At 35.6% G+C, this 18,791-nt stretch overlaps 1 protein-coding gene across 6 annotated transcripts in view; it reads left to right on the top strand.

The window, feature by feature from the left end:
- The window catches only part of PARP4 (poly(ADP-ribose) polymerase family member 4), a 53,716-nt gene that overhangs the window by 10,797 nt on the left and 24,128 nt on the right, over positions 1–18,791 (top strand). For all 6 annotated transcript variants that reach the window (XM_080589019.1, XM_080589018.1, XM_080589017.1 and 3 more), the window contains 14 exons: positions 1,118–1,255; positions 3,034–3,207; positions 5,125–5,285; positions 8,069–8,206; positions 8,998–9,096; positions 9,311–9,494; positions 10,264–10,426; positions 10,967–11,091; positions 12,778–12,909; positions 13,160–13,246; positions 13,757–13,921; positions 14,806–14,852; positions 16,535–16,616; positions 17,059–17,196. In XM_080589019.1, the coding sequence (XP_080445145.1) occupies positions 1,118–1,255; positions 3,034–3,207; positions 5,125–5,285; positions 8,069–8,206; positions 8,998–9,096; positions 9,311–9,494; positions 10,264–10,426; positions 10,967–11,091; positions 12,778–12,909; positions 13,160–13,246; positions 13,757–13,921; positions 14,806–14,852; positions 16,535–16,616; positions 17,059–17,196 (1,833 nt within the window). The remainder of the gene's footprint in view (positions 1–1,117; positions 1,256–3,033; positions 3,208–5,124; positions 5,286–8,068; positions 8,207–8,997; positions 9,097–9,310; positions 9,495–10,263; positions 10,427–10,966; positions 11,092–12,777; positions 12,910–13,159; positions 13,247–13,756; positions 13,922–14,805; positions 14,853–16,534; positions 16,617–17,058; positions 17,197–18,791) is intronic.

Genomic DNA, 18,791 nt, shown 5'->3' with positions numbered 1-18,791 from the left:
TTTTGAAATTGTTTTAGGAATATTAAGAAAATCTTCAAAGCACTTAAAACTTTAAAAGCAAATACAATTATATTCACTATCGTTTTGTCTTCTCTGTAGGTTCGTCACCAACTTTTTTTTTTAAAAAAAAAGGATATACTAATACAGCAACCAAAATTATTATGTCAAAATTATCACTGTGTCATAAGTATTTTGCACACTATACAGATGTCATAGGCTTGGTGTAGATCTTACTGAAATCAGTAACAGGACTCCCTCCAGTGGAAATAGATGTTGGATTCTGCTCCCTAAAGTAGTTTTCAGACAATGTTTTACTGCCATTTAAAATATTTGCACTGTGACAGAAAGTTTTTTCCCATTTACTTTCTCACTGTACTTCTCTCTTCCACCATGGCTAACTTCTATTTTATGGCACAACTAGAACAGAGAATATATCCAGCAATGGCCCACATACATCACCTGGTGATCTCAGGAGCTGTATGGCTGATGCCATATAAACAAGTAATGTAGCATGTCCAAATGTGTGCTAATTGTTTAATGTCATCAAGTTTAGTGGAAGTTGCTGGAGTTGAAGAACAATGATAAAAAGCTTAAGTAAATACTTTAACAATGTTCCTCAGATAAGAAAATCTGTTTTCACAACTTTTATTGAATGTATGAATTGCACTGAAACTCATCACCTTTGTACTCTCCTGTTGTTTTACTACAATTTTTTAGTTTCACAGTAATAATGTCTTTCCCACCAGAGCTTTCTTACAGAGAATTATATCTATAGTTGCAGTATCTCCAGTGTTTTATAACACTGGCCGTTTTGAACCATCTGTTCTTTTACCAGCTGTGTAAAACTATTAAGTCCTTATACCTGATAGTACAATATAATGTTAAAGATACCAAACATATCAACTTCATTCCAAGATGTTATGTCTTAATTTTCAAGATAGATCATGGCCACTTGCCTGCCATGCTCTTCACCTGAAAGAGTTAAAAAGGCAAACTTTCTCTTCAAGTTGATGGAACTGAAGAAATTATATTAGGCATGGATGTATATTGTTCATCAGAATAGGAAAATTCCTGTTGCATTTTGTCTTTCCACTGAATTGTGTTTGTTTTACTACAGTTACTTCTAGAAGAATCCATAAATTCAAGTGCTATATGCCAGCAAGTTAGTGATTTTGTGGAACTGATCTGGGCAGAAGCTCTTGGCCACCTGGATAGCCTACTATTTGAATCAGTAAAAAACATAAGTCTAAATGATGTAAGTTAATTCTTATTACTCCATGAGGACCCATACATAAACGCTATTATAAGTATTTTTTTCCCCAGCAAACAAGAATGTTCTGTTTCAGATTGGAATTGGTAATTACATCGGGTAACCATATTTCAGTCAGACATTCTCTTGTATTAGAAAAAATAGTTTTAATTATAGTCCATGTCTGTATTATCAGATGACATATAATTAACATATGGCATCTCATGAAGGCCTTTGGATATTACAACTGTTATTGAAAGAAATTGCCTATCCATCCCTCTGTTAACTGTATGGTTCATTTAATCCTTTTTTTTTCCACATACCTCAGTGGTTTTGCTTTCCTTCCTAAACAGTTAGGAGGCTAACGTTTATTCATGTGATTTAAGTTTGTATAATTTAAGTCATGGCTGCTTGACAGCAGTTTTTTTTCATCTCTGTTAGTACTGGAGGAAAAAATATTTGGAGATTATGTTGGTTTTAAATTGGAAGAGCTTTGCTGGTAGAAGTTCCCTAATTCTAGAATGACTTTGCCCTGATCTTTATACATAAGACACTTTTGATTCTCTTCAATTGATTTATAGTAGGAGAATATTTCTTTCACTTTTTGATACGGAAGTATACATTCATGTAGGTTGTGATGAGTAAGTGGTATATTAGTGATGCTTTATACATTTACTCAGAGACAGTAGTGAGTGCATTTCATAAATCAGCAAAGGCAAAAGAAATTCTGTTTGTTGTAGATGTTTTCTATGAGGTGCAGTTGTTTCAATATCAAGATTCCTACCATATTTTGGGTAGGTGAAATTTGACAAATAGTTGATAGTTTGATAAATAATGTTCGATCATTGGTAGTTTTTGAAAAATCTGAATCATAAACCTAAAAGACGCAATGATTTGTAAGAAAATGCTAAAACTGTTTTCACTACCTTTTCCCACTTCTAATTAGTTTGCCAGAGAAATAGCATTTGTGTAGAAAGAAAAAATCTCCGGATATTTGAAACAAAGAAGTGGGTTGCTGTTCAGTTAGATTAACTTTCCATTTTTTTTCTGAAGGCCTTTGTGAGACTGAGACCAGCCTTGGGTCAATATTGAACTGAAGTAAGACTTTGTTATGCAGCCTCTAATGTCAGCATTTTACTAGCTGTTGCCTATGGCTCATGTAAATTAAAGAGTACTTTGCCTTTTTCCTCCTGCCCCAAGAATATAAAATAACATAGAGCATTCTGTAAAAAATTTCCACGTGAGAATTAATATGCAGACACAAGCAAATATATAGATTATCTGTCTAGAGAAACTGTCTAAAATGACTCATTACTTTCTTTTGATCAGTAGGTTGCATTTTATAAATAGTATTTCTACTCTGTTTTATGTATTTTAGGATAAACTAATGCAGTTAGAAATTTAGTAAGAAATTTATTATCATCTAATATGTGTAGTTATTTCATCAATGTATTAAAGCTAACAATGTGAGTCAATGGATGTTAAGTATCATTACCTTTCAATCTGATTCATATTCTGTTTTATTTCAGAGAGGTTATTTTACTGCCTCTTAGCTCCTCCAAGGTACTTAGCAAGTAGCCCAGTATAAGGGTAGAATAATGTCTGACTTCTAAAAACCATTTTCATAGCTGAGATGTAAGTACATTTTTGGTGGATATTGCATTAACAAAGAGTTCAAGTTTTATTTCAACATGGAATCAAATTATCCATTTTCAGTATTGTTGCTTTGCGTTCTACCAGTAATTTTGCAATGGCTTTCAGCTTAATAATCTCTTCTCTTAAAGGTGAGCAAAGCAGAAGGTATTTTGCTCCAGGTAAAGAATGGACTGGCTGAGGGAGCTGGTGAGGCAGCGCTACAAGAGATGATGATGGAATTCTATGGACTTATACGTCACAAAACTGAAATAGACTATAAAGTTTCCAAAAAGCTGTTATCTAGAAAACAGGACCTGTGTCAGGTAACTTTTCCAAACTGATAGTGAGCCCCAATCTGCAATGTGCTACACAAATTTTGAACAGTCACAGACTGTCAGTTTAAAAAAAGTAACTTACTGGAATCTTTTGAATAAAGTAATGCTCATGGGGGGTACTGAATGTGTTGAAGAGGAGGATCAGTTGCCATCCAGATGGTGACAGAGTTTCTGCTGCAGTTATTGTTATGATGGCATCTTCAGCTGGATTAAATGAGACACATGAAACTGATGTTATCATCCTGCTGACTCTGGCAACTGCTTCAGCATACACATAGTCAGTTTCTTTTGACTATCATAAACTACATACAAAATACTTCTAAACTATTTTAACTATGTACAAAGACTGTTCTTCATGACCTTTCCTTTTCCACGTATTCAGGAACAGTTTCAAAAGATGATTTAAAATTATCTGTCTGTTGGTCTGTTCCTACATCTGCAGCACAAACTGCTCAGGGGACTTCCCTGGACTGCAAATAGCATCTATGAGTTGGTCTAAGCACAGCAGCCCTGCCTAGGGGAATCTCCAAGGATCCTCACCACGTCTCCCCCTCACAGTTTCTGCATTAATTAGTCACTTCCTTCATTTTTAAGTTGTGTAGCAGTTCAGTCAGGCAGGAATTTAGTTACTCTGTCAGGAGAACTGATGACAAGGTGTGCTGAGTGTGCACACAGATGCAGCCCTTGCATCCAGCAGCTGTCAGAGAGCAGCAAGGGCAGGTGACCGGGACTAGGGGTGAAAGTGAGCAAGGCCAGAGCAGTCACTGCACTGACAGGGAAGTACTGCAGTACCCAGTTAGGAGCAGAGCAGCAGATAGTGACGGCTGGTGACAGTTAACGGGGTCAGACAACGGTCCAGATTGCCCCCTCATCATGAGCTTGTCCAGCTGGTCAAAGGTCAGACTGGGAACTCAAGTCCACAGGATCTGAGTCAGAACCAAGGACATACAAGGCTGGATGTAGACATGTCTGCAACATAGCTCAGCCAAGAAACCAAGGGCAAAAGCCTTAGCGTAAAGGCATCTCTTGAGCGGAGAAGGGGCGGGACTCCACCGAGTCTTCCCACAGCTCTCTTTCAGGCCCCACAGCCTCACTGTCAAAGCTGGCTCTAATCTCAAGCAGCCAGAGTTTCAGGAGAGGTGAGAGGTGAGGCACTCAGGGCCCTGACAACTACATCATACTTGTAACTATAGAGCAAACTCAAATTTTCTCCTTGCATTACAATTATAATGTAAATTCCATAGATTCTGCCAGAGATACTTCTTGGCTTTGGCAAAGGATGTACAGAAGTCAGTCCTCTGTAAGTTACAAAAAATAAAGGGGGAGAGGTAGAGAGAAGGTGGCTCTCTATTGTTCTAAAAGAATAATAATAGCACTTTTAACCTTGGAAGCCATCTGCTATCAAAAAACTGCTATGTCTTATAAAGTTTTCCCATGACTCAGTGAAGTTTAGCATTACGTATTTTTTTTAAGTTAGATGTCCTTCTTTCTCTTGATCTGAGAAAAGTACATGGATGCCTTGTGCTATTGCCCTGACTGGACAGGGGCATCAGGGACAATATGATAAGATTCTAGTAAGTCAGGATTGCCTCAAAAGCAAAATCAAAATGGTATCCAAGCACAAATACTGGTCCCTGGAGCTGTTATGAGCAGGCTCGATGCAAAGCTTGATTTGCAGTTGTACAGAAACAATTTATCACCTGCATACCTTTTTTCTTCTGTTTTGTTTTCATGGGATTCTGCAGCTGTTTGCTCATGTTCCACTTGTTATCTAGCGAGTGGAAATGTTCTTTTCCATATTCTTTTTGTTGTTGCTGCACTGTCACTTTATCTAATTTAGTCTTTTTTGTGTGGTTTCTTAATTAAAATGTAACAAGTATTCATAAATTTGTCTTTATTTTCCAGCTCATCCGAGACATGCTTAATATACAAGAAACGAATATGTCATGCCCAAACCCAACATCTTTGGCCAAATACCAGGCCCTGAGGTGCAAGATTGAAGCTGTTGATCCAATGAGTGATGAATTTCTCAATGTTGCACAGCGAGTGTTAAAAAACAATTACAAGTGAGTGTTTAACGGTTGCGCGATGATTGTGGTAACATGCAAGGTATGGTGCACAAAATGCCTCTAAAAAGGACTGAATTATTAGGTTCTGTTACTATGCAGTGTCAAACTAATGGGATTGCAGAGCAGGCATATTTGCCATAACCTATACTAGAACCAATTAAAGTAAATTCAGAAAACTGAAAGTGAGAATATTGCTAATTTTTTCCCCTTTTTAAATTGTGAAATGCTGTCTATATATATAGGAGCTATTTAAAGAAGATATGTGGCTTTTAGGCTTGTTCATTCTGTTTTGCTATATTTATTTCCAGGTATTTTATAGAATACAGGGAAAGTGAACATCAAAATAAAACTTGGGGGGTTGCTGAGAAAAACAAATATTTCTTTCTGTGTGTTATTAGAATAAATATGATGGAGTAGATGGGAAGCAGGGGTGGACTACCTGGTCATCTTTTTATTATCTACAGAACTTGATGTCCCTTTTCAGGTAGCTTTCAGTAGTATGAAAAACATGTATTTCTGGGAATTTATTCTGTGGATTTGAATAATCAATTTCTAGAACGACATTCTCTTTAAATTTACTTCTCCATGTTTACCCATTTTTAAAATTCATTAGTTAATCAAAAAACACAGGGTACCCAATCAGAAGCCAATGTCAAGAACATTAAATAGAATAATAGGCAAGTCCACCACTAAACCCTGTCCCTAAGAGCCACATCCACGTGGCTCTTAAATACCTCCAGGGATGGTGACTCCACCACCTCCCTGGGCAGCCCATTCCAGTGCCTACCCACCCTTTCCAAGAAGAAATCCTTCCTGATACCCAATCTAAACCTCCCTTGGTGCAACTTGGGGCCATTGCCTCGTGTCCTATCGCTTGTCACCTGAGAAAAGAGATCAATGTCCTCCTTGTTGCAATCTTCTTTCAGGCAGTTATAGAGAGAGCGAGTCACTTCAAGTTTTTTACTGAGTAAATGTAGTGTTTAGCAGCTCAGGCCCTTGCTAAGGCCTAAACCCTAGCAACTACTGGTTACTAAGCAGTTGTACCCAAATACGAATTGCTCAAATATGGAAGGAGCACTGTGCTCAAACATGGAACCTTCTGTTGGTTTTTGGCAAAGTTCAGTACTTGTGAGTACTTGACATTTTGTCTAAATGAAGTCATTTAAAATTAATAGAAAGAGTTTTATGTGACTCAATTCCACCTTACAGTTCTTTGAGACAGAACCAATTAAGTAAGCCTTTTGGAAATTAGCTGTTATGTGAACACACAGGACGGCTCTTTCTGGATCACAGTTATCAGATTTAGGGCCTATAAACTAACTCATAGGCTCAATGATCATCTAACTAGTTACAAGCATGGGATTGTTCACCCAAAATTTTGTCTCTAATACAACAGATAACAAAGCATAATTACATTCCAAGAATTAGAGATCATTTAGTCCCTTTCAGTTTCTGCATTTGCAACCTTAGTTTTTTAACTAAAAGCAATCTCAAAAAAAATTTCAACTGCAGTAGAAGCATGCTAAAGGCTCAGGGCTCAAGTTCTCTCAAAAAAAAATTAAAATTCATATAGCACGTTTATAAATTAGGATGTAATGTGTCTGTAATCCTCAACACAAGAAGCCATACTGTTTGAGTAAAGCATTCACAAATACAAAAGAAACTACGTCTTATTTACCAATATTGTTTTAGCATTTAGAAACTCAAGACTGGATGAAGTTTATTAAATCTTAAAAGCATGAAGCTTTGACTTGTAAGCAAAGGTTTGATTTGCTTTTACTTTCCAAGTGTACTGCCTACTTTATTTATCTAAATTTAAAATTGCGATCCCTAAGTCCTCTACTTAGTTGTTTTGTAAATCCTAAGGTTCCTCACTGTGTGACAGCCAGGAATCCTGGAATCCTAATATTATCTTCTGAGTATTTCTTAAGGCATCACTACCTTGCCACTCTTGAGCAACCCAGTTCTTAGTCCAGGCTCTGTCATCTGAGGAAGCATGTTCCAAAGACATGTACATAGCAGACTGGTAAAGCAGAGGGAAGGTGGTGAGCACACTGTTTCCCACTTGGACTTCTATACAAGTAGCTAAATAAAGCATTCAGCTGGCAAGAAAAATGGAAAGAAGTCTGAATCTGTTGCTTAGTGTAATCACAAGAGAAGGACATGAATTCCGGCGTGTGCTCTGCCCAGTAACTACTGTATATAAAATGCATAAATCTTGCTGGAGGTGGGATTGCAACTCAAGTTTTCCTCCTCTCAAGTGTATTTCTTAATTGGGAAGTTCAAGTTGCTACATTCAGATAGCCTGAATATTCTAAGATATTTATGGTTCAGCCAAGATGGTGAGTTATCCGAGTATTCGCAGTAGGAGAATTTTTAGTACAAGATAGATTTGGCAATAACTTCTATAATACCAGACTCTGCACTGCATAGAGTTATATGGGGTTTATACATCACATCTTTGAATTTAGGTTCCAAAATATCTAATGAGATAATATGATCTGACTTTAAGTATGAAATCACAGATTTTATTTCTTCCTAAGTGTCTAAATGAATCTTGAACGTAGTTATAGGTTTTAAATATCTCTGCTGTTTTCAGTAATTGCAGTTATCTTATTTTTTCTCTTATTGCTGTTAACTTATTTTTTTGCCTCCCAAATTGCCAACCAAAACCAAAGATTGAATGTTACTTTGAGATTTACTACAAGGCTTTATCTCTTAGCAGTAGATCGTTCTTAAACGTATTTTCTGAGTCAAACATCATTTCAAATTTCTTGCAGTGACTGTCCAGTGAGAATTTTACAGGTGTATAGTGTTGGCAGAGTAAGTGAAACAGCAGAATTTCTGGGCAGTCTCGGAAATATTCGATCCTTATTCCATGCATCATCTGTGCGCAATTTCATGGGAATTCTTTCCAGGTAAAAATTTACATTCCCCTTTTTTTGTGACATTGGGTTAGGTTTAATTATCTGTAATTAAATATATTTTGATTTGTAAAAATGCTTTTTTTTTGTGAAACTCTTTTACATTATGTTTAACCTAATTTTTACTTTAACATTTATATAACCATTCATATGCTCCTACAGAACCCTGGAAGGGAAATCATTCTTTTGTAATGATAAATGTGATTACTTTCCAGCTGGATTAGCATTGTGATGGAGCTATTTGGTTATGATGAGGAGGACTGTAGTTTAAATCCAGATGAAAGACGACAAAATGGAGAGAGTAGGAGAGTAATGGCTGTGTGGATAATTTATGCTGTTTTAGGAAAGAATTCCATTGATGATGTCCTCCTTCCAGTCCTTGTCTTCCTGTCCACTTCCACATTATTTACCAATGACCACTTTATCTGAAATAATTTTAGATGATCATAATTTCCTGGAATAATGGAATATCTAGTTTTATGACAATTCTACGGATTCACTCAGGCATAGTAATGAGTCTGGGAAATGTGTTGCTTTTCTGCTGAATGAAAAAAGCAAACAGTCTTCATAGCTTATGTAGTCAATGTCTTGGTGATTCATATGGCTTTGGGATTTATTTTTTGATGAATAGACTTTATTTGCCTTGAGTCTCTATGTGTAGTTTTTGTAAAGTGTATTTTGATTTAATCCTCTGTAGTTCATAATTGCGTAACGTGTATTAGCCCACATACTTTGTGCAAAAGTATTTTGAACTTCATTCATTGTGTGACTTATTTTTTCTCTAGAGGACTCCTCTTGCCAAAAGTGGTTGTTGAAGATCATGGCCTGGAAAGAACTGACATTGGAAATCTGGGAAGTGGCATTTACTTCAGTGATTCTGTTAGGTCTGAATAATGGCAATATCTTTTGATATTATCCTTTGTGTTTTCTTTTTACTTTGCAAATTAAGTAGATATATGTTTAATACTCTTAAGGTAACGTAATTATTATTTCTTTCATGTTCATCTGTTCAAAAGTATTTGTGTATCCTTAAACTCCTAGGAGCTTTACTTTAAAATCAATTTTAATAAAATGTGCGTGATCTTTTTTTACATATAGTGCCAGTATTAAGTATTCTTCACCCAGTGAAATGGATGGAACCCGACTCCTTGCAGTTTGTGATGTGGCACTTGGATCCTGCTTAGATTTGTATGAACGAGATTTTTCATTAAATGATGCACCATCAGGTTATAACAGTGTACATGGTGTCCGTAAGACAGCAGACATCTCTTCAGACTTTGAGGTACTGATCCTGAAGTGTTGGGCACTTGAAAAGACACCAAGTTTGGGATTTATTTATACCAGTGATAGATAACAGAATTAGTATAACCTGTATGTTTCAGTTCAGACACTAAATCACTAGACTGTAATGCATAAAATCACTTTTGTCTGTTTTACAGCCTGAAAAGTGCATATAAAACATCAAAGGCTCTAAGTGACTATTTGTGAGGAGATTTAAAATTTCTGCAAGAAAACAATACTTAAAAGAAATATGTTAGCATTCTTTTTTATTATAACTGAATCATCCTATAGATATCTGATCTATGACATTGAAATTGCTATTTGGAAGTGCTGTTCTGCTTTGTATGGAATAAGAAATCAGTACCATGGAAGTTTCACTGTTTTGGAATAGAATCCAACTGATAAAATCCCTGTCCTTAAAGGTTGGTACTCAAAGACAAGGTTGATAGCCTTACTGGCACACAAATAGATGAAGTTACTGGCTAGATGTTCACCAAATTTTTTTACTTCTTTTTGTTCTTAGTTATTCTGAAGAATGATTGTGCATTACAGTGAAGAAGAAATATAAGCAGTGTAGAGAAAGCAAACATAACAGAGATGTAAATGGTAGCGATAAAGAGAGATTAGGGGAGTGAAAAAAAAAAAAGGTCATATTTTTAGTATTTATCAAAAGTGATGTCATTTAGGCTCATTTCTTAATAAATCTGCATTTTTTAAATATTACCTACAGCTTTGTTTTTATTGTAAAATACCTTTCTTTGCTCCTTCAGGATGATGAATTTGTTGTGTACAAAACTGCACAGGTTAAAATTAGATATGTTGTTAAGTTTTGCCTTCCTGAAGATCAAATAAAACCATTTCAGCCTGGAACTGGGGTGGAACTGGAGCAAGATAACAGTGAGCCAGAGTCACGATGTCATGTACAGGATGACAGTAAGAAATATTTTCTGTTTGTGCTTTTGGCTTGCTTTCAAAGTTCCCTAAATATTTATCAGAACGCTTTTTAGAGTTCTTGTATGCAGCTAGCTTATTAAAAAATCATTTGTAGTTTATTTGTGGATGTTACCAAATTAGTTATGTGGCATCCATATAGCATCTGTTTAACAGATTTCCTGTAAGCCTAATTACCAATGGTAGTTGGAACTCCTCCTGTCACAGTGTGTTTCAAGAGAAGCACAAGAAGCACTTTTGCATAAATCATGAGATGGTCTTTTAATAATTCAAATGCAAGGTTTTAAACAAAGACCTGGTAAGACCTTGAAGACTTATCATGAGCTGGTGACAGCCTACAGCTCAGTAGTGCAACACAAGTATTCTTAACAAAAATGAGGATTGCTTTTAATTTGTGTGTTCTGAGTTGCAGAAGTAAACATGGGTCATTGTTATAGGATTAGTTGCAAACTTGCTTCCCAAATGTGCATTTCAAAAAATATTTTTAATTTAAAAATATTATTTCGTAAACTCTTTGTTTAGGCTATGCGTTACCGAGTGCAAATATTTCAAATACAGTAAAAACTGGTCTTCAAGACAGACTGGGAAATCCTGTTCCTTTGGAAGGCTTTCATATTAAGGCAAGGATAATAGACTTCGTAGCACAGGTAAAGTATGCTATTTATTGTCCCTTCCCGTAAGTCAGCCCTGAAAAATTATTTTGGTTGTTAAATAGTCTTTTAATCATTAGAAAGAAAAAATCAATCTCTAAATGAAGGAAAACTCTGAAACTGAGTGAAAAGTTTTTATTTTTAGAGGTGTATAGTCAAACAAGTGCCAAATGCTCTTTGGTCAGCAAAAGGTTTGCCTGTATTTTTCATTCTGTTTCTGTTGATGTGTAATCAAGTCAGCACTGCAGAGAAACTTACTGCAGTAGCGTATGCATTCTGTTCCCTTGTAAAGACCTTCGTGGTGATCTGTTTGCCAGCTGAATTATAAACCAGTGAGAAATACCTAGGATGATTAAAGATTTCTGGAAATGTATTTGTGTGTTTTGTTTCTAACTTTGGTTAGACAACCTAAATTAGCTGTTGCAAGTAAAATCAGTACAAAAGAACTTGCTATTCTAGCTTGAAAATTAGCTATTTAAATTTGGCCAAAATTAGCTAATAAAAGTTAGCCAAGCAGACTAAATTTTTTGTATGTTTGTTTAGTATATATGCCCTAAGAACACATCCTGTCAAGACACAGGATTTTTTTCTGTCCCGGGGCATAATTCCACAATCTCATTCCCCCTGCAACTGAGTCCTGTCTGGGGCAGTCTTGGTCATGCAAAAGCTATGGTTCTGCTGGGTTCTGTTGTGTGTGTCTCTCTGCACAAACATCTGTATCCAGGGGTGTCCAGTGCTGAAGTAATTTCATAAGAGCAATTCATATTTTTATTTGTTGCTGAAGTCCTAAAAAAAGAAAGCAGGGCAAAAATGGGAGAGTAAAGGGATTGAAGAATTGTTGTCAGATGAGTCTGTGCTTAAACTGTTCTGACACTCAGAACTGTTGTCTGATCAGTCTGATCCTTTTGAACAACTGTTCTTCTCATGAGGGATCGTCTTTATTTTTTGGTTTGGTTTCATATGGAATGAATTACTGTACAGTAGCATCTGTGCTATGACCCAGTCCACCAAAGCAGAAAGCAGTTTATAAAGCAGAGCTACAGAGCATAAACCAGAAATGATGCGATGGCAAGGGACAAAAAGAACGGCAGCAAAGGCGAGTGAGGAATTCCTGGGGTTTTGTTAGGATGTATGGGAAGTAAACAGAAGAGCAAATGTGAAAAGAAAGATGCAATCTGCTACCTCAGAGGCAGAAATACTGTCAGTAGAAAATAGATGCTACACATACAGACTTATACAAACATCCCTTTCGGTATATCATAATATTAAATAAAACTTTTTTATTAGTTTTGTTTATTCTTGCTTTTTGTTTAGACATTACTGGCTTGAAACTATTAAAGACCTATTGCAGTGGTTACAACTTTTGCAGGCAATAGCTTGACAGCTCCAGCTCTGCATAAAGTAACCTTTGTAAGGTCATGGATTACTCTTCTTCTGGAAGAGATTTGATTAATAATTTAGAGAGTAAAAATTCCACAGCTCCTTGCATTTTTGTGAGATATTTATTTGCCAAGCACTGGTGAATGTTATACCTTCATTTCTAATATACAAATAAATCATCAGGTTGTGGCATACATATTGACATTTTGCAGCGCAAAGCAGTTATGCTGTTACACTTACAGTATTGATGGTTTAATCACATTTTAATGTTATGGAGCTATAAAAAAAAAATGTTCATTTCAGGTAGTAATGTTTCAGACCTACACCAATCAAAACAGTAGTCCGATTGAAGCTAAATATGTTTTTCCTTTGGATGATAAAGCTGCTGTTTGTGGATTTGAAGCTTTTATCAATGGAAAACACATCATTGGAAAGGTAAGATGTTACTGTACACTGCCTTTGATGTAGGTCCTTCAGTGTCAAGATTTGAAAGCACTTATTTAGTAATAAAGCGTACAACACCAAAATTAATTTTGTTTTCTCTCAAGTTCTTTGTTGTTACCACTTGACTGTCATGTGGTAACGTCATGTAAGAGAATACTGTGTTCTGTATATAGAGATGAAAGTGTTCTGTTTATAGAGATGAAAACACTTATTTTGTGTTTTATTTACTTATTTTTCATAGGTTAAAGAAAAGAAACAAGCACATAGAGAATATCGTAAAGCTGTCAGTCAGGGCGATGGAGCTTATCTAATGGACCAAGATGCACCGGTACGTTGAACAGCATGGTTTCATAACCTATTTGAAAATTTTGCATTTGTCAGATTACAGATAGATTATCTGGGCATGCGTGAATATTCCCATCAGAATATTTGCTCAGTCGTGTCTTTGTTGGGAAGAACTTATTTGGACCATACATTTGATCCTTTTTGAAAACTGCTATTATTTCTTCAAGTATGTTCCACAGCTTATATAAAACAGATATTTCTCTTTTAGGAGCTTACACTTTTAAAGAAATCACAGCGCTTTTTTTGCCTTTTTTTTTTTTAATAAAAGATTGATTTATTTAGTTATTACTGATCAGTTTTGCCCAGAAATCTTGAAGAGCTATTAAAAGGTTAATATTTCTTGTCTTAGCATCATTTTTCCTTATACTTCTCAAAAAGCAAGTAGTATTTTCTGTGTTAGCATTTAGATTCATTGTGCTGAACCACCAATTCAATTATTGTTTTGGAAAACATGAGCTTCAACAATATCATTAAATCTAGTCTCTTTTTTTAGGATATTTTTGTAATAAGTGTTGGGAATTTATCTCCAAACTCTACAGTTCTGATCAAAATCACCTATATCACTGAACTGAGTTGTCAGAACGGTTGTATCACTTTTCATATGCCTGCTTCTGTATCACCATGGCAACAGGACAAAGCACTGAAAGAAAATACGCAGGTTTGTTAAAATGCAATCTTAAAATAGCATCTTCTTTTGAAGCACGGATTTTGTACCTAGGGGATTGCAGTTACACAAGAGAGTTCAGTAAGATCATGATTATCTTCCGTTTAATTTCTTCTCTTTTTATTAAAAGATAATTGTGCTTATCATTCTTGTCATAACAGGATTGTTAAAAAGCAGTGTGAACACAAGCTTAGGAATGCCATGACAAGTAGAAAGCCTGTAATATCTCCGAGGATTTATTTACTATTGCAGTACTTGAAAAGTTGACTTGAGTTGAAACATGTTTAAGCTAGATCTCGTATTTTGAGTTATCTGCTGTTTCTGTGTTGCTGTTCCTCCTTTGGCTTGCAGGAAAGTAGGCATTGTTTATATCCATCATGAAACAGCAGCTGAGCATCTGCTGAACACTGCTATTACCCTTCTCTGCCTCCTTTGACCAGGTTTCCCATCTGTTTCTTTGGATCTCCCTGATGGCTCAGGAATTGTTCAGGTGGGAGGGGAGGTCATCTCTGTTTAAATGCTGGCAAACAGCCAAAGGTGGTCCTAGTGGTCCTACTCCCTGTGAGATCATATAGCTGTGTCGGATGTCTGACCGTTCAACAGTCATGCCTTCTGCTTCAGAGCTGTATTATACTGAGTTCTGAAGTTCATTGTGTTTTTGGGAGAGAAGCATATGCAGGCTCATCTGAATTTTAGCTGCAGTGATGCTCAGATGACAAAGCCGTATGAATGAATGAAGTAAACAGGGTTCCAGACAGTCCCATCTTAGTGATAGAATAAGAGAAAGGAGCTCCAGCTGGATAGAAGTGTCAGGGATTACATACAAATACTTCTTAACTGGTGCAGTATAAGATTTTTTTTTTCTTTTTCTTTTGTAGGACGCAATAAAGAAGGTTTGTGTTAGACAAATAAAAACACTGAAGAAGTAAGTTGCTTTCATTAATACTATAATTTGATTTATTATCAATACTTTTAAGTCATTTAGTTAAGACATCTGCATTTAATGTTTTTCTGTTTACATGGAATATTTGTATTACCAAGAGACTAGTTTAATTTCTTGTTTCATTCTAATCTGTCATCCTTAGGTAGGTGCTATCATAAATATTTCCTTTTGTTTCAGAAACATTTCTGTTACTAAGGTTTATACATAAATTCCCAAGTCACAAAATTTAATGAGCCTACGTGATCTTCATATTTGCAGTCTCATTGCACTTAACGTTTTAGCCTTTCTTTGCACTTGTATTTTAAATTAAAAAATAAAATTATCTGAAACAACGAAACAACGATGTTGCTGGTAAAGCAAGACTTCTTGGGAACAGAATGTTATAACTTTATTCCCGGTAATGTTTCTGCATGTGGCTGTTCTCAACTGGAATCGCAAGGCATGTAGGTAGCAGTAGCAGTAAATGTGTCAAAACTTATGTTATTCAGGGAATTGAATTTTCCGTATTAAAAACAAATGAAAAGTGTTTTTCATGAGCATGTCCTCTGTTCTAGCTGCAAAGCTGGCACAAAGCCACATCTGTTGTAATTTTCTCAAATTGTGTTTAATCCTGAAGTAGTGCTCCATACTGTTACCTTGCTTTTATTCAGTACAGTTACTGTTGGTTAGTAGAAATATTGTACTGATCAACTGAAGATTTGGTGCTATTTCTGGCATATGCATATCAGAAATAAATTCACATGCTCATATAATACACATCCAGTTGTTAAAAATATATTTAAAATTATAATACAATTTAATTTTAATGTGAAGGGACAACTCAACTAGAAAATGTGAATAAAAATTGGGAAACGTTTAAGAATAGTTACTGTGTGAGGATGGAGGTCAGGTATTATTAACTCACTTTCCAGCATCATGTCCTAGAGACAGCAACGCAAAGATATCTGAGTTAGCTGCAAACATTCATATAATGCTTAATAATATATTAATTTTTCCTTGCTTCGGTCTGGTTCTGCCGCTGCTCTGGGACTGTGCATACCTATTGCATATTTTATCCACAAGCATCTTAAAGATAATGGAGATGTGATTGTAAATAGAAAATAATTGCTCATATACTGTGCAGAGGATACACAGATTCATGGTGCATTCAATAATATTGAGGTTAGGACTCAGAGTGGTCAATGATAGTTTTTAAAAGAAGCAATTTACCAAAATGTAAGACTGACCAATGGAAGGGTACGCATAAAGGAAACGTTTGCAGCCCTACACACCTACATTTTAGGAGATGATATCCTGGAATGTAGTAACTACCAATAACCCAGGCTTGTGGTGAGTCAGCAACCTGGAGTGAATAACCATTGTGATAGTGTGGCAAAAATGGCTAATTCAATCCCAAGATACACAAACCGGTAAGTAGTGAAGAGAGAAGATAACCTTATTTTATGAGACAAGATTGGCTGAAATTGGCAAAATGCAATCTGAAGACCTTAAAAAAACAGTGGGGACAGAGACAGAAACTTTTCTAAATAGTTTAGTATTCTCCACTTTCATCTAGTGAGCTTAAAAGGTCAGGAAACATAGCTTGTTCTCGTGGAGATGTCATTGCATGCAGATTAATCATCGTCTTCCCTGGACCACCATTCATTTCTGTTCTCTATTTTCAGTGGATTCTCCTTGGATATGTCTATTGAGATGCCCTATAGCATTGAACGCCTATATAGTTGGACACACAAACTTAAAATAAAGGTAAACTAATTTCAAAATAACTTAAAATAAGGCGCCTGCCGTAGCAGTTCTGCTGTGTATTTAAAAAGGAACTTTAATCCTAGGAAATGTGTGTTGTATATCTGAGTGGCTTTGTGCGGTATTCCTTCTGCACACTGGTAGCTTCTCTGTTTTTCTCAGATAAAGATGTTGTGCTTGAATCCTTTTTGTTTTGTTTGTTTTCATATTTTAAAACACATTTAGGAAAGTGAATGATATTTTAAAGAATATAATATGTACACAGCAACTGCACCTTTTAAATTTTATATAATCTTTCTAGAAAAGACTTTTGGTACTACCCCTATTAACTGTGCTGTCATCATTCCCCGTCCTCACGAATGACAACTTTATTTTGTACTAGTAAAAAACATTCACTGAGCTGTTATTAAACAAATATTTAAATGCCTATTTTTTCCCCTGCTAGAAAACAGAGTGCAAGGCTGTAATTAAGACTGTGAAAAACAGCTGCTTGGACAGCAGTGGCTTTGGTCTAGATATATGGATTTCTCAAGCCTATCTACCCCGAATGTGGGTAGAGAAGCATCCCAACCAAAGGAGTGAGGTATGGCATAACTGTTACACAGTTCATGAGGTAATACTGAATATGCTAAAACATAACAAACAGAAACAGTTTGGTTTCGATGGGTAGAAGATGAAGAACAATTTCACACCATAGGCAGTATTCAGTTTAATCTCTCTATTAAGCTGAGTATTCTCCAAAAATGAGTTTTCAGTTCCATAAAATCGTGTTGATTTTGTTTTATCCTTTGCCTTGTAATAGACTGAAGGTGGAGGCACAATTTCAACACAGTGTCCAATCATATTTCTGTTAAAATACTTTTTTTCTAACTGTTGTGCTCCTGTTTGTATTTCACAGAAATGTGACTACACTGTTTGATGCAGATGTTACATTTACAGAAGTGGAAGTGAACAAATAAGTTGTGGCTGAGACTGGAACTAAGTAGCTTCAGAGTCATGCAGTCTGTATTCTAACTAAAAATTAAATAACATTTTAAATCATTAAATTTGTAATAAATTTGTAATACTATTTACAACTCACACACAAATATTTATATAACCCAGCAGTGTTTTATCTTAAGGCACCTGGCCTTCTTAGAAGATCTTGCATTCTGGTGGAGTTACTACTGTTGCAGTGACTATTTTCAAAGGCATTTACATCTCATATTTTTCACTAACAAGTGAAAAAGACATAGAAAGCAGTTCAAACACTCTGGATCACTTACAAACAGAATCTGGCTGTGTCAGAAGAGCTCATTATTACAACTGGAAAACATTAATAAAAGGTTGAATAGGAAAGAAAAGAACAGTTCAACCTCTTCTTACCGTCATACGCTCCTTGCCTGAGAAATGCGTTTAGAACTTAAGAGCATATCTTAACAGATGTGATTCCACTTTATTAGAAACTGTTTCATCCTCCTCCATTTTTTGTGACCACAGCTGTTCTTTTCTGGTATAAAAGTGAAGTCTGTGGCACTTTCAGCTATTTTCAGATGCTTTTTTTTTTTTTTTTTTAATAAGACAAAATGCTGCAGAGGTGAAATGTAAAGTCTTGGTATTACCAATCTGTCAATCCAATGCTGAAATTGAGTAAAACGAGTAAAATGACAGATTAGATTGTTTGCTTTTTGACAATGATGTCTCCTATTTTTCTTCTTTTAATCAGAATTGTTTAGTTTAAAAGGATTAGTTTAGGGACATTTGTTTCACGGCTTTAATAATACAGATATTCCCCTGAGGAATGGAAAAAGAAAGAAATTTCTGTTTGTGCTTCCAGACTGCAAACCTTTCTGTGCTATTGGAAACACTTTCACTCCTTCCAGCATTTCATTGCTCCACTTTTGAAAGCCTTTGTGTTTTATAGCATCTCTGTTCATAGCAAGGACAATATGCATTTCTCTGCTTTGCAGATATATATATATATAATTCTACTCCTTCTAACAAACTGATGGTGGCAGTGATGATTATGAAAAATATCATCTGTGATTTTTTTAACTTTGAGAAGAGAATCCAATGCTGTTTGCTGGAGAGTAAATCAGATAAAAACATTGAACATCAAAATCCCTTTTTCAGTTGTTCATGTGACGCTTAAGTTATATGTAAAGGATAGAGAAGTTGCACTTCTCACTAAATAAGAGT

This window comes from Anser brachyrhynchus, assembly GCF_964034855.1.
Source record: "Anser brachyrhynchus genome assembly, chromosome: 1".
NCBI classification, from domain to species: Eukaryota; Metazoa; Chordata; class Aves; order Anseriformes; family Anatidae; genus Anser; species Anser brachyrhynchus.
This window is presented reverse-complemented; position numbering and strand designations above follow the sequence as displayed.